This window comes from Rana temporaria, chromosome 9 (assembly GCF_905171775.1).
Source record: "Rana temporaria chromosome 9, aRanTem1.1, whole genome shotgun sequence".
In the NCBI taxonomy this organism is placed as follows: domain Eukaryota; kingdom Metazoa; phylum Chordata; class Amphibia; order Anura; family Ranidae; genus Rana; species Rana temporaria.
This window is the reverse complement of record NC_053497.1, coordinates 24,532,506-24,556,876: the sequence shown is the minus strand read 5'-3', so window position 1 is coordinate 24,556,876 and position 24,371 is coordinate 24,532,506. Positions and strand designations below refer to the sequence as shown.

The 24,371-nt window shown below is 47.2% G+C and overlaps 1 protein-coding gene across 1 annotated transcript in view; it reads right to left on the bottom strand.

The window, feature by feature from the left end:
* Window positions 1-14,316: 14,316 nt before the first annotated feature.
* Window positions 14,317-24,371, bottom strand: part of LOC120913201 (protein bicaudal D homolog 2-like) — a 75,221-nt gene continuing 65,166 nt past the window's right edge. Inside the window, exons 7-8 of the mRNA XM_040322984.1 lie at window positions 21,732-21,883; window positions 14,317-14,542 (exon numbers count right to left, since the gene is read on the bottom strand). Of these exons, the coding sequence (XP_040178918.1) occupies window positions 14,320-14,542; window positions 21,732-21,883 (375 nt within the window). The 3' untranslated portion in view covers window positions 14,317-14,319. The remainder of the gene's footprint in view (window positions 14,543-21,731; window positions 21,884-24,371) is intronic.

The window sequence follows — 24,371 nt, the reverse complement described above, 5'->3', positions numbered from 1 at the left end:
CCGCCGACAGCTCAGCGGGGATCCCCGCTGAGCCGACGGAGCGGACACAAAAACTGAAAGGACGTGTGAAAGAGCCCTAAACGTGTTAGAAGAAACACAGCTTAGGTGCATTTTTCATGCCGATTTAGGAGCATTTACAATAAACAAGTGTGCATGAGGCCTTAGATTAGAATTTTACAGTCATGTTGATAATGGAGTGCCTTAGGCTTGTGTAAAGCTTTGTGGATTGAGTTTATAATCTGTAATCTGCATTAAGACATTATACTTTCATTTAAAACAGGGGTCTCCAAACTACGGCCCGCGGGCCACATCCGGCCCGCCAGGCCATTTCTTCCGGCCCGCAGCGTGACTCCTTAGTCCACCTGTTAGTTGTGGAATCTGCGCTGCATATTCGCCCCAGGCAATATGCAGCGCAGGTCCCGCAATCCCTCCCGGCATCTCACTGTGTGTGTTGGCTGCTGGGACCACGGCATCCCAGCAGCCAATAAGGTGTTTAGGGCAGACCCGTTGCCGCCTCCCTGCTCCCGCCTCCCGCCTCGCTGTTAACCAGTAACGAGTGTGCAATACCAGCGGGGCGGGAGTCGGGAGATGCAGCAGGTCTGCACAGCCAGTGATGGAGAGTGGAGACGCGCTGGACACATGCAAGGAGGGGGGCTGATACACTTGAGTGGGGGTGGGTTGAATGGCGCTGATGGGGCACAAACATCTGGGGGCTGATGACTCTGATGGGGACACACGTGGAGGGGGTCTTCAGACCGATTTGGACACAAATTTTGGGGGGCTGATGACTCTGCTGGGGACACACGTGGAGGGGGGGTTGTAGACTGATAGGGACACACATTTTGGGGCGCTTATGACTCTGATGGGGACATACATGTGGGGGGGGGGGGGGGCTGATGACTGATGGGACATAAATATATATATATGGGGGGGGGGGGGGGTGATGAATATCTGTGGGGTCTGATGGGGACACAAATGTGGGGGGCTGATGATTTTGATGGGGACACAAATATCTGTGGGGTTTGATGGGGACACAAATGTGGGGGTGCTGGTGGCTCTTATGGGGACACAAACATGTGAGGAGGGGGGCTGATGGCTCTAATGGTGACACAAATATGCAGGCGGGGGTGGGCTGTGATGGGGACACAAATGTGCAGGGAGACTCGGATAAATGATGGGGGGGGCTCTAATGGGGACACCAATTTGTGGGGATAGCCTAATGAGTGATGGGGACACAGAAGAATGGGGACACAGATGAATGGGGAGACTGATGGGGACACAGATGAATGGGGAGACTGATGGGGACACAGATGAATGGGGAGACTGATGGGGACACAGATGAATGGGGAGACTGATGGGGACACAGATGAATGCGGAGACTGATGGGGACACAGATGAATGGGGACACAGATGAATGGGAAGACTGATGGGGACACAGATGGATGGGGACACAGATGAATGGGGACACAGATGGATGGGGACACAGATGGATGGGGACACAGATAAATGGGGACACAGATGAATGGGGTCACAGATGAATGGGGACACAGATGAATGGGGACACAGATGATGGGGACACAGATGAATGGGGACGCAGGTGGATGGGGAAACTGATGGGGACACAGATGAATGGGGACACAGATGGATGGGGACACAGATGGATGGGGAGACTGATGGGGACACAGATGAATGGGGAGACTGATGGGGACACAGATGGATGGGGAGACAGATGGATGGGGAGACTGATGGGGACACAGATGAATGGGGACACAAATGAATGGGAAGACTGATGGGGACACAGATGAATGGGGACACAGATGAATGGGAAGACTGATGGGGACACAGATGAATGGGGACACAGATGAATAGGAAGACTGATGGGGACACAGATGATGGTGACACAGATGGATGGGGAGACTGATAGGGACACAGATGAATGGGGAGACTGATAGGGACACAGATGAATGGGGAGACTGATGGGGACACAGATGATGGTGACACAGATGGATGGGGAGACTGATGGGGACACAGATGATGGGGACACAGATGATGGGGACACAGGTGGATTGGGACACAGGTGGATGGGGACACTGATGGGGACACAGATGAATGGGGACACTGATGGGGACACAGATGAATGGGGAGACTGATGGGGACACAGATGGATGGGGAGACTGATGGGGACACAGATGATGGTGACACAGATGATGGTGACACAGATGATGGGGACACAGGTGGATGGGGACACAGATGGATGGGGACACAGATGATGGTGACACAGATGGATGGGGAGACTGATGGGGACACAGATGATGGGGACACAGGTGGATGGGGACACAGGTGGATGGGGACACAGGTGGATGGGGACACTGATGGGGACACAGATGAATGGGGACACAGATGGATGGGGACACTGATGGGGACACAGATGAATGGGGAGACTGATGGGGACACAGGTGGATGGGGACACAGATGGATGGGGACACAGATGGATGGGGAGACTGATGGATGGGGAGACTGATGGATGGGGAGACTGATGGGGACACAGATGATGGGGACACAGATAAATGGGGACACAGATGAATGGGAAGACTGATGGGGACACAGATGATGGTGACACGGATGTAAAGCCTCATGCACGCTGGAAGTTTAGCCCCGCTGCATGATGCTCCAGCGTTTAGGTGCCAGCAAAGAATATAGGAGCACCATCCAATCCTGCTGTCAGCAGTAAGTCAAATTCTATTCTATTCTTCTTCTGTGGATTTATTTATAAATTATGTTTCCGGCCCGCGAATATGTGTAAAATATAGAATGTGGCCCTCGAAGTAAAAAGTTTGGAGACCCCTGATTTAAAACATTTTTAGGAACCGTCTCCAGCTGAGAATGGTGGTGGAGTCCCCACTCCCTTACCTTCATTAACATTCTGCATAATGAGCACTACTCTGATAATCCAGAGAATGTTACTAACATTTTGACATGCTGTAATGTAAGGTAGAAAGAAGGAGGAGGAGGGGTACCACTTGTCCTGTCTCAAGTACAGGAGGGGTCCTTTACCCTTTAAAAAGCACCAATAACTTTATTCCTTAAAGAAAAACTGAGAACAAAATAAAAAATGACATGCGATGCCATCTGTCGGTAGCATTGACACTAAAGCTGGCCATAGACGGATCAAAATTTGGTTGATTCATCAGGAACTAGACACATTTTGATACGTCCATGGGCAGGCTGGTTGTACTGTCCAACCAACAATCAACTTCAGTATAGTCAGCCTGATCACTGTGCAAAATAATGGAAAGCCTGAAAACATGACCTGGTGGGGCGCCATGAGGACTGGAGTTGAGAAACACTGCCTTATACAGCCCACTTCCTGTTTCCTGTCTGGTCATTATCCTAGGCTTATGACATCATGCACAGCTCTCTCTCTCTCTCTTGTGAGAGTTTTCCAGAAAAGGAGGGGGGAGCCATAAGAGGGCCAATGAAAGCTGCAGAGCTGGAGATGTGTCTGTGTAAATCCAGGAAGTGAACAGGCAGCAGCTTCAGTTGCCCACAGTTAAAATAGATGCAGCCAGAATCAGAGGAGGGAGATTTCTGCAGCATATTTGGCAAGTACAGAATCACAGTGTATATAAAATAATATGCAAAGTGGTTGGAGGGAAGCTTCAGAATGACAAAGATTTTTTATTACAAAATTATGTGAGCAGACTGCAGTTTCTCTTTAAGCAGTTACAGAAACCATTTTTTATTTTGGAAGTCATATGAATAAAAGTTGGCCATTGTGCAATTGGTTTCCCCCAGTCATTACCATCACTTTTGCTGGACTGCAAATGAGTTTACTGACAGACAGAGGCGTCTCTAGGGGGTGGCTATTGGGGCTATAGCCCCGAATCTGCAAAAACGCTTGGTGACCGCTGCTGTGGGCTCTAGCCCCACATCTTTTGCAGACCTAGCAACACCCCTGCTGACCTAGCAACACCCAGAATCAAATGGTAATGGATCTACTGTATGTTACAAAGAGGACTCTGAAAAAGAAATACTGTTGTGTAAATGCTACTGACAAGACTGTATAAAATATGTCACCTTTTACTTTGCCCGTAGTTCCACTTTAACATATTGTACATATAGAACACTATGTAGGAGTAACAATCAACATACATACACTTGTCTATGAACATTTACAACATCTTCATAACACATAAAAGGTAAGTGACAGAGAATCATCTTCAGCCTGGAGACAAAACATGATCAGGTCTAGAACATGGATGGCGATCATTTAAAAATAATTTAGTTAATAACTATTTAAGGCACTTTTGAAGTATATTCATTCATACTTCTATTTCATCAAGTTTAACGAATAGGGCTCCAAGTTAAAAACAACTTTTTGTAATACATATATACAGTAGAACATTAAAATGGTTAAAGCGGAGGTTTGCCCAAAAATCAAGTATATAACATTACATTCAGTATACCACAAACATGTACAGTATGCAGTTTTTTTTTTTTTGGGGGGGGGGGGGGTGTACATACGGTATTATCTGTATTTTCCTCCTGCCTTCCGGGTACTCTCTCCCGCGGGAGTGGGCGTTCCTGTGCAGTGCCCCAATGTCATCTGGGACTTCGCCCATATGATTGACGTGCCTAAGAACTGTGAGTCGGGTCTATACGGGCGCCTGCGCAGTCAGCGCTACACGGCTCCTAGTTGGTGCGCAGGCGCCGTATAGAGCCGACTCGCAGTTCGGCTACTTTCGGAAAGTCATGACGCGCCTTATCCGCCGGGGGGAGTTTTTCTCAGGCACGTCAATCATATGGGCAAAGTCCCAGATGACATTGCGGCACTGCACAGGAACGCCCACTCCCGCAGGAGTGAGTACCCGGAAGCCGGGAGGAAAATACTGATAATACCGTATGTACACCCCCCCCCCCCCAAAAAAAACGGCATACTGTACATGTTTGAGGTATACTGAATGTAATGTTATATACTTGTTTTTTGGGTGAACCTCCGCTTTAAGCTTAACTCCTAGTATTGGTTAAAGAAAAAAAAATACACATGTGCAGTGGGGCCCCCAATCTAAGGGTGTCCCCCTGCAGCCTCCTCTGCCAAGGCACTCCCAGATACAGTTGCATGCTCGCTCTCACCCCATACAATACAGAGGTAATAGCCCTGCATGATATGTGATGAAGCCTGGCGACCACCTACAGAGCGGCGTGCCGGGGTGAAGGCGGCAGTGCTGGAGTCAGCACAGAGATGGGGATAGACTAGTGATGGCAAACCTTGGCACCACAGATGTTTTGGAACTACATTTCCCACGAGGCTCAACTACACCGCAGAGTGCACGAGCATCATGGGAAATGTAGTTCCAAAACATCTGGGGTGCCAAGGTTCGCAATCACTGGGCTAGGGTAAGAAATCCTACCTGTTCCTGTGTCTCTAGACATAATGAGCACCAAGCCCTTTCAGTGTGGGCATTTAAAGTGCAAGAGTAGATTTTTTATTTATTTTTTCAGCAAAGTGCTGCTCCAGCAATAGTGCAGGGACCTCCTGCTACCCATGCATGCAGTTCTAGATCCTTTTTGGAAATTGGGTGCTGCAGAACAAGGAAAAGGGCAGATTTTTTCCTGGTTGCTGTGTAAAGCACATTTTCCTTTACTCCATTTCTCCCTACTTGGGGCAGTAGACCAGGGCTTTCCCAATCAGGGTTCCTCCAGAGGTTACAATTTCTACCTCTCAGATAAGTTCCCACTGACTCCATCGATCTTTTTAGCTGTAAGGGAGGTAGATCTTCCCACTGACCACAAGTGTAATGAGAATTCTTGCCAATGACCATCACACGAATGTATCATGAGTTGTAGATACAGTGGAACCTCGGATTGCGAGTAACGCGGTTAATGAGCGTTTCACAATACGAGCGCTGTAGTCAAAAAAATCCTAACTTGGTTTGTGAGTGTTGTCTCGCAAAACAAGCAGGATTCAGGTCAAAGCGGTGTGCAGTACCGCGTTTAGCCTGAGGTGGGGGGGCGCCAGAGCCGATCAGCGCCGTTTCAAAAATGCACGGAGAGGCCTGAGGACAGTTCGGCTGACCTCGGGAACGGAATCTTTCCGAGGTTTGCCAAGGTGCCCTCGTCCTTTCCCAAGGCTCTCCAGCGCCCCCACCTCTGGCCGCATGCGGTATTGCATGCCATTGAAGTCAATGCAGAACAAATTATTTTCGTTTTCATTGACTTCAATGGGGAAACTCACTTTGATATGCGAGTGCTTTGCATTACAAGCATTCTCCTGGAACAGATTATGCTCGTAATCCGAGGTTCCACTGTATAGCAGGGGTTCTCCGAGACTAGAAAGTAATTTTAAGGGTTCCTCTGTGTTGAAAAGGGTTGAGAGGGGCTGCAGTAGACAGTAGCCAATAGAAAGGAGGAGAACAGGAGATCTGGTAGCTTTTGGTGTAATGCAGCAGCATCTGGTTTTAAAGTGGAAGTAAACTTCCATAGATTGTTTGTACCTATAGGTAAGCCTAGAAATAGGCTTACCGATAGGTACTGTAAATATCTGCTAAACGTGCGCCATTTAGGAGATATTTCCTGTATATGCAGCCGGTGATGTCATATGACTGTATATCCACCCGTGAGAGCCCTTTGCCGTGACCGGCGTGCGTGTGCAGGAGTGACGTCACGCAGCACCGGAGTCCCCGGACCTGGAAGGAAGACGGGTGAAGACGGATGCGGTCTCCAGCGGTGACAACGGAGGCTTCGTTTGCAGGCAAGTTTCACATAATGTGCTAGTATGCGATGCATACTAGCACATTATGCCTTTACTTTACAGGTAAGAAAAAAGTAAAAAAATAAAAACACAAGCAGTTTACTTCCTCTTTAAAAGTAAACCCGGGGCTTTACTGAACCAGCCGGGTGGTGCCTGCGCTATAATGGAGGTAGCCTTTTGCTTTTATGTTTTTTTTTTAGCAACAATGAAAATCCTCTACTGGCTCGTGACTTCTCGGAGTAATAATACAAAAAAAAACACTCACTTTTTTTTACAGATAGAGAAAGCTACAATTACTGATGAATACCAGCATCTGGTAAGGTCTAGAAATAAAAAAACAACCATAAGATACAATGGTTACTTGTGAGAGTCATTGTATTGGAACTGTTGGAAGAAAATACTGTGAGCGTCCGTACGACAGGTCAGAGGTTATACTGTTATTTGCAGAGCAGTGGTAAGACTTGGGCCCCTCCAATCACAAGGACGAACGTTTGCAATTATGACAGATCCTCTGATGTCATGGCAGTGATGTATATTTAGCATGTTTAACTTTAGAAAAGTATGCGATCGTAGGTTAAGGCAGGATGAATTAGGTCTTCAAAATATCTCCACATCAGGAATGGGACTGAAACTGTTCCGTTGTGCCGAGATCCAGTGGATGGAATGTTTTGTTTTTCTGTGTAGAGAAAAAATAGAACTATGATTATTACAAAACGACTCTCAATCCAATGTCGGGCAAACAACTTGCTTCCACTTAAAGTGGATGTAAACTCGATTCATGAAATTTGAGCTGGGCACAAGTATCTTCAGTGTTTTCTTATCGCTCTCTAAAGCACTAAGTCCAGTTGCTTTCTCCTGCTCCATTCTTCTGTTATCAGCATGATAACTTCTGACAAGTTCTGTCAACTAGAGCTGCACGATTAATCGCGGAGAGAATCGTGATCTTGATTCTCCCCGCCCGCGATCTCCCCGCGGGATGACCTGCGGTTCTTCTGTTTCACGCCCGGTTCCACGTAACCAGCGTGGAACGCAAATGGCGCCAATATCAGAACCGACATCAGCAGCCTGCGCCGCTGGATGGATGCCTGGGCTTCTCTTGCAGATCTGTACAACTGTAGTGTGTATCCATGCGCCACCCAGTGGTTGCCGGTGGTACTGCTTCTGATGTATAAAAAAGAGACCAGTGATATGTCTATAATGTTAAAGACCATATAACTCCTATGAAAAAAGCAGAATCAATGTTTAAAGGGCCAGCAGCCGCGACGACATCGCCGCTCCAGCCAATCACAGCGCTGGAGCGGCGATACCCGGAAGACACGCCGAGGCAAGATGACATCTAGCTCGGCGTGGACCAGGTAAGTTCTCTACACCTCGTTTTAAGTTAAGTATTTCATAATGAGCTAATATGCGGTGCATACTAGCTCATTATGGCTTTTGCCTTACAGGTGTAAAAAAAAAAAATTGGAGCTCCTCTTTAAGTGCCGGTCCTTATTAAACTATGAAGATTTATTTTTAACACCCACAGAGATAAATGTGGGCTCTGCACTCCTTGAAGGTATCTGGCAAAGAATACAACTGAGAATTATACCTCAGACAGGAGGCTCATATCTTATGCATTATCTTTCTTTAATAATGCCCATAGCAGAAATACAGTAAACATTTATTGTAACTTAAAAGAAAAAATTCAAAGAACTACCCTTCCCAGCAGTCCCTGGGCCAGCGTAGCCCCTCCCAGACCGTAATCTATATAAGGGACTGTCTGAGGTAACCTATTCCTCTTTCTTTCTGCTCATGGCAGAGCACACAAGATAAGTATTTCATGTACCTTTTTTATTTACAAGATAGGTATTTCATGTACCTTTATTATTTACAGGATAGGTACTTCTTGTATCTTTATTATTTATAAGATAGGTGTTTCATGTACCTTTATTGTTTGATTGTATATATGGTCTCTGATACCGAGTGCCCCGGTGTCCGGTGATTTTGTTCAGTCTTGACTGATATGTTTGAGGTATTGTGGAACATGGGGAGTTTCCCTGGAATTCCTCCCGGATACCGAATGCCCCGGTGTCAGGTATTTTGTCGGAATTGATTGTTCTGTAGTTTTTGGAAGATGTGGAATACTGGGGGTTCTCCCTGCTATCCCCCGTTTCTGCGCTTTATTTCTGTCTGCCTGACACCGGAGCGGTGTCAGGCAGATATGTTTGAGAGGCCACGTTTGTTTCCAATTCTTTGCTCGGGTTTTTTTCCCTTTCTTTGACGCCGGAGCACTGCGGCGTCCGTGCGGGATCCGCGCTGTTTTTCATTTGCTCCCTCGGCGGGCGCCATGCCTGGGCAACTGTACCCCCCCCTCCCCACGCTCCCCTTCGCGCGCTCAGGTGGGGGGCGGGGTCTCCGCCGCGGCCGCTCCTCTCCTCCTCTCTTTCGGTGCCTCTCTCGGTATCGAGAGATGCCTCGGCCCCCCCCCCCCAGGTCTCCGAGCGAGACGGGGGAAAACGGTTCTCATCGACCGTTCCGTCCCTCACAACCTCGGGCCAATAAGAACTCCAGAGGCCGTAGTCTCGCGAGACTTCGCCTCTGGAGTTAGAATCTCGTCAGGCTCCCCTCACACCGCAGGATGTCCTTCCCAGCGGTGTCGTAGCCAGGAACCTGCTGCTGTTTCACCATGCTTTCAACCACTAGATGGCAGTACATCTTTTCAGATATATATATATATATATATATATATATATATATATATATATATATATATATATATATATATATATATATATATATATATATATATAAATATATATATTTCATTCCAATGAATCAATATCTAATAAATAAATAAATAAATTAAATTAAATAATTTAAATAACCGAATCTACAATATATAATTCAATATATACTCAAATTATATTTCTGGGGAATTTATTCCCTAGAACATATACCTTATTTAACCAAATAAATAAATAAATAAATAAATTAAATAAAGAAATTATAGCATGTTTATCTCCGGGGAATTTATTCCCTACAACATACTCCTAATAAATAATGTATTAAATAACTATCTAAGGATTGAATGAATAAATACATTTATTATTAATGATATTATTATTAATATATATTATTACTTATAATATATAAATAAATCCATTATTCAATTTTACAAATAATAAATTATAGATGGATTATACGAATTATATATTCATATATAAATAAATTATACAAATATGTATAAAAAAAAATTGTATTGAATTGTACAAAGATTCTACAATTTAATGAATATCATGGCATTGTTCATGCCGGTACCCCGGATAGGGTGGACACAGTCCTAGGAGGCCAAATCTCAACAGTGTTACACAGTTGCCAAAACTGATCGGTAGACCAATCTTTACGACCATGGCGTCGGTTACCCCCGCCTGCACACCATATGCCCGGACCATCCGGCAACGGTCTACCGCCCCTGAGAAGGGCTGGGCGTTCCAAAACGCTGCCACGTTTCTGTGGCCCTTGACTCCCCGACAGGGGAAGTAAATAATATGTCCCAGGCAGTACCCTACCCGGACTGCCGACCCACTGCCCTCCCAGACTCCGACCGACCCCCGAGCCTCGGGGAGATGCACATGCAGAGGCAGCGATCCGTTAGACGGACTAAGCCAGACCCATTCGTGGACTCTTCCAGAGTTGTCCGCGGAGTCTGAGGCGGCTAACACCTTGAGTCTGAGGTTGTAGATGATGAGAATGATGATGAGTGTTAGGGCAGTGGGCACATGGCGCTCTATGACGACGCCAACCCTGTTCCCAGGGTGACACTCTATGGATTCTCGTAGAGAGCCATTATAGATCCGGGGGCGATATGCCATCCACACTCCGATGACTGGGCACCTCCGCCCGAGGTGATCCAATATATCACATAATGGACCCGGAGATCGGTCGAAAAACTCACCGAATCATTTTCAGGGTGTAACCCCCTTCCTTTACCATTTATGGCTGTGCACACTCCCGAGGTGAACCCCATACCCTGGGGGTATCCCACCATACACGGGAAATCCCCCAAGCTGGGAATAGAGAGGTCCTTCGGATCATACAGACCAGGGCCTTGGATCTTTGGGACCTATCACCATCATCCCACACCTTAGTGAGCAGGCCACGCCGCTGAACAGCCGACTGACCTGTCCCAAATCGGGGCTGGGCCCAACGGGCGGTCGCCTCCTGGGATGCGTGGACACTACGGGTCCGACTGGACACCGCCGCTCGAATCTTAACGTGGCTTGTTCCCCAGCTGTCTCACCTAGCCGAATCAGACCCCGGTCCGACCACCGAGGGCAGGCTAGTCAGGATCACGCTGATTAAGATATTCCAAGACGGTAGGGCTCTATTCCATCCCGGATGAGCCCAAACGTCATCAAAGTCTAACACGGTACAGTGCCGGTCTATCAGGATTATAGGACCGGAGATGGACCTAGTCCCTCTTTCCTCGGTCTTCAGACCTGAACACCGCCCTAATAGACAACAAATTGCAGGGCCTCTGGTTCACCCAAACGATAGTGGAGACGGACCCGCTCTCCCCGGGTTTCCCCAACAACGTCTTCCTGGTCAGGAAAGGAGGGCGGTTATCGCCCGGTAGTAACTTGAGAAATCTCTCGTAAATACTGTATACAGTGACGACATTCTGCGACACAAAGGGTGAGGTTGATTATCTACTTGGACGACCTACTCTTAATGGCTCGTACCCCTCGCCTGGCGAACGAACACGCCTCCGGGACAGTTCCCCATAGATCACGGGGAATCTATCCTCTCCCCATCTCAGGAGGTAGAGTTTTAGGGTTCTTGGTGGACACCAACCTAGTGATCCTTCGGCTACCCATGACCACTTGGCCGCCATCTGCACGAGGTCAGTATCGTGCTGGGCTAATGACGGGTATCCTTACGCGGACTGACTCGCCTGGTCGGCCTGTTTTCCGGCGTTAATCCAGGCCATTTGTCCAGCTTCTTTTTACTATCGAGACCTTCAGAGTCTCAGTCCCTACGTCTTTGCCAGGGGCTTCACTGTGCAGACGTCGTCACTCTGGACACGGAAGCCATAATTGAACTATGGTGGTGGCTACGTCAGGTCGACAGACGGCACGGCAGGTCCACCTGCAACTCCACGACGGATTCATCTTGGAATAGGTTGCCAACCACCTCGGTTGGGGTACTCGATGCGGTCCCTCGTCCACAGGAGGGGCGTGGCCCTCAGCGGAGTCTCTGCTGCACGTTCACACGTGGAAATCCTGACGACCGTCTTGCCATCAGGACTCTAATGCCACACACGTCCACCTACGGTGTGTTCTTGCGTATGGACACCGTATCCGCGGTCCAGTACGACCTTCGCTTGGGGGGTCCTTGACCCCAAATCCTAACGGATCTAGCAAGATCTCTGACATTTCTGCCTGGAACGCGACATCGTTCCAGCTGCAAAATGTACCCCAGGCACTTCCGCTATGGTGTTAGATTGGAATTCTCGTTACCCGCCCAATTCCATCGACTGACGACTGCACCGGTCAGTGTTCCTGGCCCTTGCTCCCTTATGGGATCCTTTCTCTCCCCAGTCTGTACGGGGATCTGCACCCTCTATTCACGACGCACGTCCTACTTCTCTTCGCATGGTTGGGTTTTCGGGGTGTCGGTCACGGACAGCGACCTTTTCTTTTATAATGGGGGTTCCACTTGCCTTGATCTAGGCCTTGGGACTAGATATACATTTCGATCATCCGGAGGACTCTGGGTTAGTTGGTGATCAACGACAAGTTAACCTCATGAAGGCGTTCGTCTGAGATGACCAACTACCTGGTGGACTTGTTTGAGTCCGGGAGGTCCTATAGCTCCCCTGCGCCTTCCGCGCTGCGAACTCGGACTACCGCTCCCTTGTAGACTTACTACCGGTGGGATAACACCCATGGTGTACCGACTTAGTAAGCGTTAAGTTTCAACGCCCATCACGCCCAGGGTATCAACGCTCTTGGGAGGTGATCAGTGGTCCTGACCACGCGCCAGGACTGGGGGGACAATCTCACTCTGTCGGAGGTTATTGTCGTTTGAGCTACTGCCCCCTCGTGTCTGATTCCGTCAGACGCATATCGGGTGTCACGACGTTGGCCATTCCAGGCGTCGGATCCCGCCTCGGAGAGTCGGGGTTTTTCCGTCGTGCGTAGGACAGCGGCGGGACTTCATCGTTTTTTTCTACCCGTTCTTCCCCGCACATCGTACCCCGTTGTCTACGGATTTCTTAGTCCTTCACGGTCCCACTGCGATCTTCGCATCTCTTCCTACTCCTCATTCCTACGCTAAACCTCAGTTTCCGGTTTCCTCAGCTACGCTAGCCAGAGGGGTACGATCAATCATGGAAATGGCAGGGTCTTACGTAACCCCGTTGGGCGCCCACCCCTCCAGTGGAGCGGTGGCTCCTAGGTCATCACCCCGGGCGGCTCCCTATAGGATTTACGGCTAGCGGCGGACTGGTAACCACGATTGCTTTCCGCCAATTCTGCTTGGATCGGAGGAACACATATCTATATCAATTTTGTAGTTGTTTCATTTGTTGTCATCTATATATGCATTGTTATAGCTTTGAACTTGCATAAGATATGAGCCTCCTGTCTGAGGTATAATTCGAGATTTTCCTAGCTTCCCTCCCGACCCAACCCTGTCACGAGGTTGTCTCTCTCTCGTTCTAGACTGTTGAACCACACACCCTGCAAGTCGGAGGCTGGTACGCCCCGGGAGTTCGTTTTCACTAACCCCGTCGGGATTGCTGTTCCGTTTCGATCCATGGGTTTAGTTCACCGCAGATGGAGGCTCCTACTACGTTCCAGATCCGGAGTGGGGATGCCGTTGACTGAATCCGTTGGTCCATGTTCCTGAAGACGACTGACCGGTCGGCTCCGAATGGTTTTGGTTTTCCTATAGTCCCCGTTGGGATGAAGTTGGTCCGGATGAAGTTGGTCCGTGTTGGCCTTGTCCTTTCGTTTCTTCCAGATTCAGATGTTGTGTTCCGGTCGGAAGGTTCCCGGCAGCCGCGGAGATGTCTAATTGGACTTTCGGTTCCTGTTTACACTAATTCACATGAAGAAAGAGGAATAGGTTACCTCAGACAGTCCCTTATATAGATTACGGTCTGGGAGGGGCTACGCTGGCCCAGGGACTGCTGGGAAGGGTAGTTCTTTGAATTTTTTCTTTTAAGTTACAATAAATGTTTACTGTATTTCTGCTATGGGCATTATTAAAGAAAGATAATGCATAAGATACTCGCCTCCTGTCTTCATATAATTAATATTTTCCGTCACAAGCTAGGAAAATCTCGAATTTCAGCATCCCTCCAGACATTGGATACCAATTATTAGTAACTAGTAATTAGTATCAGTAACTAGGCTGGCCCAACCTCTAAAAACCTGGGGTTCCACTTTAAATCTGAGAGTTGCATGCTCTGCCTTTTCTTTCCTTCTTCAGCATATCTTTAGTTTTTTTTTTGTTTTTTTCTTTACTGTCATAAAATTGAGTTAACTGAACCACTCACAGTAACAAAAGCACTCACTTACCATCTAACTTTTGGATTTGGAAGTCCGAGTTTTAGACTTTGTGGTAGATCTTGTCCTGCTAGTTTTGGAGACATCTGGAGAACCATCTCGTCTTTCCAATCGCTGCGTCAGAGCCAACTTTTGCTGGATAGCCATTCGTAGCAGTGAGTTCAATGTCTTTTTCTCATCCTCTGCTGCAACAATCTGGCGTTGCATATCCTCCAACTGATTCACATATTGGTCACACCTGGAAAGTCAATGTAAAGATTCAAATGGACTGTTCTGTATGTCAACTGAACATAGAAAGCCACCCTCAAACATTTTCATTATGGCTCAATACATTTCTTCCTATATATATATATATATATATATATATATATATATATATATATATATACGTCACTGGTTTTCCTGAGTGGCCTGCATGTATAGGTCAGACATTTTAAGCCCTAACAAGCACTATACTGACTGGACGAGGGGATGGAATGCGGGGCTCATCTATGAGAAGTGCTGACAATGGGGAAGACAAATTGTTAGCTATAAAGTGAAAAAGAAAACCACAGCAGCTTATTTTGGTTAACAAATGCAGTTCAGTGGAGGTCTTTTTTGGTTTTTCTTATATAATAGCCCACCTTACCGAAACATGTCTTGTTATACAATATAATCCATCTATGGACAGTCTGATTGTACTCGAGTTCATCTCTATCCATTGACCCGGGTACAAGCAGCCTGTCGGATTTTTAGCATGCGATAACCGAGTGGTTAAACACTTCCATACCAGGCACTTACGCACCTTCCTGCCCAAGCCAATTTTCAGCTTTCAGCACTGTCGCAATTTGAATGACATTTGGGCGGTCATGCTACACTGTACCCAAATTACATTTTTATCATTTTGTTCCCACAAATAGAGCTTTCTTTTGGTGGTATTTGATCACCTCTGTGATTTTTTTTTTTTGCGCAACAACTAAAAAAAGAACGAAATGTTTGAAAAAAAATTACGTTTTTATTTTTTTCTGTAAATTTTTTTTGTAAATAAGTAAGTTTTCTTCTTCAATTATGGGCACTGATATGGCGGCACTGATGGGCACCGATGAGGTGGCACTGATGGGCACCGATAGGCGGCGCTGGTATGCTGCACTGATGGGCACTCATAGGCGGCACTGACGGGCACTCATAGGCGGCACTGATGCGCACTCATGGGTGGCAATGATGGACACTGATGGGTGGACACTGGGCATAGATGGGCACTAAGAGGTGGCACTGATGGACACTGGGTGGCACTGATGGACACTAAGGGGTGGCACTGATGGCATTGCTGGGCATCATTTTAGTCAGTGCCCATTTGTGGGCACCGATTGGCATCGATTGTGTTAAAAAAAAATTGTTATTGATTTTTTTTGTGCCTATTTTTGCTCTATTGAGCACCAGGGGGCACTCCCTGGTGGTCCAGTGCTGGCATCCAAGGGGGGGGGGGGGGCTGCGCTGATAAACAAGCAGCGTGAACCTCCCCTGTCAGGAGAGCCGCCGATCGGCTCTCCTCTACTCGCGTCTGTCAGACGCGAGTGAGGAAGAGCCGATCAACGGCTCTTTTTGTTTACATCGTGATCAGCCGTGGTTGGACACGGCTGATCACGTGGTAAAGAACCTCCGCCGGAGGCTCTTTACCGAGATCGGAGATACAGGGTGTCAGACTGACACCCCGCATCACCGATCCCCGCGCTGCGTGCCCCCACGGGCGCGTGCCGGCATGTAATCCTGCAGGACGTTAATAGACATCCAGTCAAGATTTCAGAACCACTTCCCGGACGTCAATTGACTATTGACCAGCCATGAAGATACGTTTAATACGACTTTAACCATTTCCTGCCCATCATATAGCAGAATGACGGCCAGAAAATGGCCAAATTATCTTGACTGACCAGCAGGATATGGCGGAAGCACACTCGAAGGGGGGGGGGGGGGTTTCACACAGCACGGTGATCAGTGGTGTGTCGCTCTGACATACTGCATCTCCAATCCCAGTAAAGCGCCTATGACGTAGGTTCTTTACCATGTGATGCTCATCATGTGTTAAAGCGAAGGTCCACACAAGTTCTTTACCTAATCTTATCCCCTTCAGCGCATTGCATAGATGTGCAAATGAACAACATTTTTTTTTTTAGTGCTGCAATTACCTTGTTGTTACCTTATTGTAGTTTATTGTGGCAATTCCTGTCTTTCACTCCCGCAGGAGCAGGCGTGTATATTCCTTTTCCCCGATGCCACGCTGTCTCCTGGGAGCCAAGTGTTAGGCTTCCCAGCAGTCAGTGCGGAACGCCTCCAAGAAATCTCGAGATATCGTGAAACCGGAAGTGACACCGGTCACGTGATGAAGGCGTATCTGAAATCGCCATTTTAAAAGAGGGCATACAGGTGATTTTGACCATTTTGGTTTGGTTGCCATCAGAACGGGGCGGGAACTTCCAACGACTCCGCCCGTTGTGACGGCAACCTGGAACCCGTAAGCACTGAGCATGCGCGGGAACGATCAGTGAATGCTGGGAGCTCAACATTCACCGCCTCCAGGAAATCAATGCTTGTGGGCTTCACATGCCCACAAGCAAGATGGAACCGACCATCATCAGTTTTTATAACTTCTTCTTGGGTACGAAAACAGACATCGGCAGATATATTACACCCGAAAAGTGAGTGTTATATTGTGATTAGGAAAGTGTCTGAATGACTAAAAAAAAACTCACAGTGACAAGGCATGAGTAGAGGAGCGCGATCAGTGACTCTGCTGACAGGGGGGTCTGAGCATTATCAGTGCAGACCCATGGAGGATGCCCACTAGAGCCCACCAGGGATCCCCACTAGAGTCCACCGGGGATGCCAACCTGTGCCATCTATCAGTACCACCAACGAGTGCCAACCAGTGCCACCTGCAAGTGCCCACCAGTGCAGCCTACAAGTACCCGTTAGTGCAGCCTCATCAGTGAAGGAGAAAACATACTTATTTGCAAAGTTTTATAACGGAAACAAAACTTTTTTTTTCTTTTTTCAAAGTTTGTCTTTTTTTTATGTCTAGCGCAAAAAATGTAAAACCGCAGAGGTGATCAAATACCACCAAAAGAAAGCTCTATTTGTGGGAAAAAAACTATGGGCCAGATCCAGAAAGAAATACATTGGCGCAGCGTATCAGAGATACACTACACCGCCGTACCTTACCTGGCGCATTTTCGAATCCTCAGCGAGTTCGCTCCGTAAGTTACGGCGGCGTAGTGTATTTCTGGCGGTGTATTTCAAATTGGGCGGGTTGGGGGCGGGTTTCATTTAAATGAAGCGCGTCCCCGCGCCAAATGAAATGCGCATGCGTCATTCCTAAATTTCCCGCTGTGCATTGCGCTAAATGACGTCGCAACGACGTCATTTTTTGAACTTAGACGTGAGTTACGTCCATCCCTATTCACGGACGACTTACGCAAAAAATAAAAAAAATTCTAATTTCGACGCGGGAACGACGGCCATACTTAACATGGCAAGTCTATGTATACGCCGAAAAATACCAGCTTTAACTATACGCCGGTAAAAACGGACTACACACGACGTTAGAAAATGCGACGGCCGCGCGTACGTTCGTGGATCGTCGTAAATCGCCAATTTGCATACCCGACACGGAAAACGCCACCCAGCGCACGCCAAAGTATTGCATCTTAGATCCGAAGGCGTACGAAGATGCATACCTTGTCAGATCTAACCCAGAAGCCGTCGTATCTTGGTTTGAGGATTCAAACTAAAGATACGACGCGGGAAATTTGAAAGTACGCCGGCGTATCAGTTAGGGGTGTTGAATATAATCGATGCATCGATGCATCGCGATTCGGGGGCCCCCGATTCGGCATCGATGCATGTGGCCCCAATAATCGATGTCGGGTGACGTCATCCCGACTTGCCCCGCCCCTCCCGGGAGATCGCTCCGAGCGCGTCTAATAAAATACCCATTTTGCATTAAATGCCGCTATAATACACTATATGGCCACTGCTGCATGTACTTTTTAAAATACACAGTGTTTCATACTTATATTGCTGTCTGTATATTCCGGAATCCTCTCATGTTAGCTCCGGCCCGCCTCTCACCTCCTACGTCTCAGCCCCGCCCGCCTCTCTTCTCATCTGATAGCTATAGTACAGTCGGTGGGCGGGGCTGAGAACTCCCACTGAAGTCGGGAAAGAGGAGAACGAGTGGTGAGAGGCGGGCCAGACAGGACAGAGTCACATGTGCGGAAATACAGAGATCAGCATACACACAGAAACGAAGGTATGAGAAGCTGACTGTATATATTTAAAACAGCACATGCAGCAGTGGCCATTAAATGGTTTAGAACGGCATGTATTGCAAATAGGGGATTCTTAATTACAGCAGTATTCTTTCTCCTCCTCCATGTGCTCTATGTTGACATTTCTCTGGTGTCCTAAGTTTGCACATTCCATTGTGTTAACTCCTAGTGTGCTGGAATGTGCGAACTTGGGAAGTCAGGGAAATTTCAACACAGGAAAAACTTTTTCTAGTAGAAAAAAACACTGCGCAGAATACAGAAAAAGTGCTGCCAGGTACCAAAAATTATAGATACAAATTTAAAGCTAAGTGAAAAAAAGGGGAGGTACAGCGCAAAAAACTAATGTAAAAATTGAAAACCTGCACATGAGGCGCAGGTTGATATGTTAGTGGTAATGAATTGATGACACTAGAAAAAACAAATATATATAATCAATGGTTATTGGATGTAACATATGAAGGATAAACCCAATAATTATGACATATAGCTGGGAAATCTTCAGATAGTGCAAGAAAAAATTCTCTCAACAATACGTGCCAAAAGATGAAATCAATCAAAGAAATCCAAATAAATATGGTGACGTATGAGTGGGTGAAAAAAATCCACAAATAATGATCAAGTGAAAAGCTGTTGAATTATGGGTTTATCTTTCATATGTTACATCCAATAACTATTGATTATATATATGATTATACCATTGATTATATACTGGCAACATAATTCAACAGCTTTTCACTTGATCATTATTTGTGGATTTTTTTCACCCACTCATACGTCACCATATTTATTTGGATTTCTTTGATTGATTTCATCTTTTGGCACGTATTGTTGAGAGAATTTTTTCTTGCACTATCTGAAGATTTCCCAGCTATATGTCATAATTATTGGGTTTATCCTTCATATGTTACATCCAATAACCATTGATTATATATATTTGTTTTTTCTAGTGTCATCAATTCATTACCACCAACATATCAACCTGCGCCTCATGTGCAGGTTTTCAATTTTTACATTAGTTTTTTGCGCTGTACCTCCCCTTTTTTTCACATTCAAATTTCAACACAGACAGTACAGGGAACTTGCTGTGAATTATAATCCCTCCAGACCTCCCAGCAGCCACATTTGTATATTCCTGTACCCTGTAGTGCACTAATCACTTTTTATAGTGGAGTTCCACTGCTTTTTAGTTTAGTAAAAGTCAGCAGCTACCAAAAGTGTAGCTGGTGACTTTTATTAAACCGACACTTACTTGTCCCACGGTCCAGCGATGCGACCGCACAGAGCCCCATACCTTTCCCCGCTCCTCTCCTCAATGCCATCATATCTACTGTGGGCACCCGGCCATGATAGCTTACGGCTTCATGGCCAGGCGCGCACTGTGATCTGCCATTGGCCAGCCAAACTTCTGGGACCTGTGTCCCAGAAGATCGCTGGCATGGAGGGGCCACCTAGGGCGACAGAAGGAGTCACCTAGGCAGCCAGGACAGGAAGTCCCACTAAAAAGAGGACCCCCCCCCCCAAAAAAAATGATATGCCAAATATGGCATGTCAGGGGGCGAGGAGTGCTTAAAGGAGAAGTTCCACTTTTGGGTGGAACTCCACTTTAAGGGAGTGAGGTTATTTTTATTTAAAAGCAGAGTTCAGTAAAAAAAAACATTAAAAGTCAGCAGCTACAAAAAAAAGTATCTTCTGACTTCTAATAAAAAGACACTCACCTGTCCCACAATCCAGCGATGTTGCCACCCGAACACTCCATTCTGTCCACGGCGCTGGCAATACTTCTGTGGGCATCCGGCTGTGACAGCTTGCAGCTTCACAGCCAGGTGTACATGTCTCACTGCGCTGTCCTGCATAGCTGGACAATCTTCTGGAACCTGTGATGTGTCTCAGAAGATTGCGGGGAGGAAGGGCCACCTAGGCGGCCCAAGCGGAAGTGAGAGCTCGTCGGTAATCGTGATGCATCGTGATGCATCGCCGAATCGAATCGAATCGAATCGTGGACTTGATAATCGTAATCGCATCGAATCGTGAGACGAGTGAAGATGCGCAGCCCTAGTATCAGTAGATACGCCGGCGTACTTCGTCTGTGGATCTGGCCCATTAGAAATTTTGTTGGGTACAACGGTGTATGACTGCGCAATTGTCATTCAAAAATGCGACAGCGCTGAAAGCTTAAAACTGGCCTGGGCAAGAAGGGGGTGAAAGTCCCCAGTATTGAAGTGGTTAAACTTCTCAAAACCCACAATACCTCAACATTACACATTCCTCAAATAATTTTTTCAGGCATTCAGATCTCCTCTAGTTTAGAAACACAAGATGATGTCTCTAGATGTGTAGGAAGGAAAACAAGCCCTACCAAATCCATGTCCGATAGGTGCCCCCCCTACCAAATCCATGTCCGATAGGTGCCCCCCTACCAAATCCATGTCCGATAGGTGCCCCCCTACCAAATCCATGTCCGATAGGTGCCCCCTACCAAATCCATATCCGATAGGTGCCCCCCTACCAAATCCATGTCCGATAGGTGCCCCCCTACCAAATCCATGTCTGATAGGTGCCCCCCTACCAAATCCATGTCCGATAGGTGCCCCCCTACCAAATCCATGTCCGATAGGTGCCCCCTACCAAATCCATGACCGATAGGTGCCCCTCTACCAAATCCATGTCCGATAGGTGCCCCCCTACCAAATCCATGTCCGATAGGTGCCCCACCTACCAAATCTATGTCCGATAGGTGCCCCCCTACCAAATCCATGTCCGATAGGTGCCCCTCTACCAAATCCATGTCCGATAGGTGCCCCTCTACCAAATCCATGTCCGATAGGTGCCCCCCTACCAAATCCATGTCCGATAGGTGCCCCCCTACCAAATCCATGTCCGGTAGGTGCCCCCCCTACCAAATCCATGTCCGATAGGTGCCCCCCTACCAAATCCATGTCCGATAGGTGCCCCCCTACCAAATCCATGTCCGATAGGTGCCCCCCTACCAAATCCATGTCTAATAGGTGCCCCCCCCGTGTCATAGGCCCAGTGGCTGTTGCATCTGCAGAAATTTGTGTTGCTATATCACCGCCTCTTTTCGCTGTATTGAGTATTAATGTTTTCCGAATCATACGTTACCTGCTGGCAAATACAGAGCGCATTGATGAAAATGTAGCCGCGTCCTCCTTCAGGGCTTTCAACTCATGTCGCATCTTCACCATAGTATCGGAAACTAGGGTCTTCTCATTCTCATATTTACTCTTCAGGTTTGACATGGCCACCTCAGCCGTCTGTACAGAGATAAGCCAAGGAAATATTAGACTATCACATCACTAAATGATCATATATAGAGAACACACACCAATATAATGCTTTATCACAGCATGTTAACTAAGATTTCCCTGCAGTGCTATTTTTCTTCCACTAGATGTCTTCAGTTCTGTTAGCCAGCATCATTCAACCTACTTTGTCTGAGCCCAGGTTGTTCCCAACCCACCCCCCTGCCTGGAACTGAACAGCGACAATCTCATCTCTTCTGCTTTCTGGTTCTATCAGAATGTCTCTTGTCAACTGGCTTCTTGTGCTGCTTCTTCTTCTCACAATCAAGTCCTGCTGTACAGAAACCACAAGAGACAGTTCAAATACCAGCTCAAATTCGGGTACTGCTTGTATTTAAAAATATATATAATTACTGCATTTATCGGCGTATATCGCGCACTTTTTTGCCCTGAAAATCAGGGCAAAAACCTGGGTGCGCGATATACGCCGATAACCGCGCTGTGTTTGAACCACTGCGCCGACATATACCGAGCACAGTACACTCAGGTATAGTCAGGCAGGCTCGGCTCCTCTCGCGGTCACGTCCTGTACGTCCTTTACGCTAGAGGAGTCGAGCCTGCCCAACTATACACGAGTGTACTGCGCTCGGTATACGTCGGCGCAGTGGTTCAAACACAGCGCGGGAAGGACACCACGATGGCCGCAGTAGGACGCCGGACCGGACGAGGCCGCCGACGGACGACGGGCAAGACACCGACGAGGGGCATCCAAACTGTAAGTATTTTTTTTTCCAGGAATTTTCCTTCAAGTTCGGGGGTGCGCGCTATACGCCGGGGCGCGTTATAGCAAGATAAATACGGCATGTATTAATCATTACAGAGCTGCATTAATATGTGTCTTATATCGGCCTGGCAATAAAGCAGTTGTATGCCCTGCTTTTACATTTTTACCTACAGGTAAGCCTATAATAAAGGCCTATAATAAGGCTTACTTGTAGGTAAAAACGAATATCTTCTATACCTGTACAGTTTAGGGGATATTCATCTTGCATGCAGCCGCTGACATCTGAAGGTCCGGCGGATGCTGCTGGAGAATCAGAGCTCCTTGCCGGAAAGAGGACTCCTGCACGCATTGCACGGGAGTGACGTCATTGCGACTCCGACCACTAACAGCGCCGGAGCACGGAAGAAACGCAGAGGGAACATGTCGGCTCCCTCGACGGTGACCGGAAGGTGATGTGGTACATACTAGCTCATTATGCCTTTGCCTTACAAGTGTTTTCTTTTATTGCGGGCATACAACTGCTTTAACCACTTACAGACCGCCCGTCGTAGTTACTTTGAAGAGGAATACCATTGTTATGGTAGCAGCTAGCTACCATAACCCCGGTAACTTCTTCAAGAGCGGGCGGTCTGCTTTCAGATAAAAAAAAGTGGTCTCTGCGGTAGATTCGCCACAAGATCACTGTAACGGAATGGCCCGTGACACCCAGAGACCTTTGAAGGATGTGGGGTACTCCTGTGCCAGCGTCACTAATGACTCTTGGGTCTAGGGTCCTCCTATGCCCCTTTTGGGCATAGGGTGACTGAGAAATGATAATTCATGTATTGCAGGAGATCTGGACATATTACAGGTGATTTCATGCTGACCCACAACAGGTCAATAAGAGACCTTCAATACTTAACATAGACTGTTGAGATGCTAAGTAAGTCTGTAAAGGTCAGATGTCTAACTTTTAGGTGTTAATTGAGGCTGGCTCCTGAAAGACATTCCATTGTGTGATGCTAATGACACTGTATGGTGTGAATAGCTTATTGTCGGAGACAGAACGTCTGACATAGGAATGTGTATTATGCAGGCAAATCGCTTATTGTCGGAGTCAGGACGTCTAGGGGATAATTAACTCATCTGAATGTCATTATCTAAAAGAATGTGTATAAAGCCCCATTGTGTGAAGTTTTGGGGGTGGAGAGTTGCATTGTCCCTGTAACATGCTTTTTGGTTGTGAACTGTATAAAAACCCGAGTTTTACCATTAAAAGATTTCATTCATTTTTGGAACCAGTAACAGAGCTGTTGTCTCGTTTCTGGAGGAAATCCAATGGATCGTGTCTGCTGGATTGTGGAGTGTCGGATAAGCTGTCGTGGTTGATGAAATGGAAACTGTGGTGACTGTTACAATCACTTATCGGCGGCGGGAGAGGGGCCCGCCTGACAAATCGCATGACAATGTCGCACCAGTGTGAACAGGGGCTCAGTGAAGTTTGAATAGTTTGTGGACCAAGCTGTGTGCTTTCCTAAATATACATATTATGTAAATGTACATAATATAACTGGATAATAACACGTAGGCTTGGTTTCCACTTGTGCGACTTGACATGTGACTTGGGACTGACAGGTCGCACCCCACGATTTCCAATGAGTACCGTTCATATCTGTGTGACTTCAAAGTTGTCCCTGCACTAATTCAGTCCCACTTTGATGCGGCTTATGGTCCATA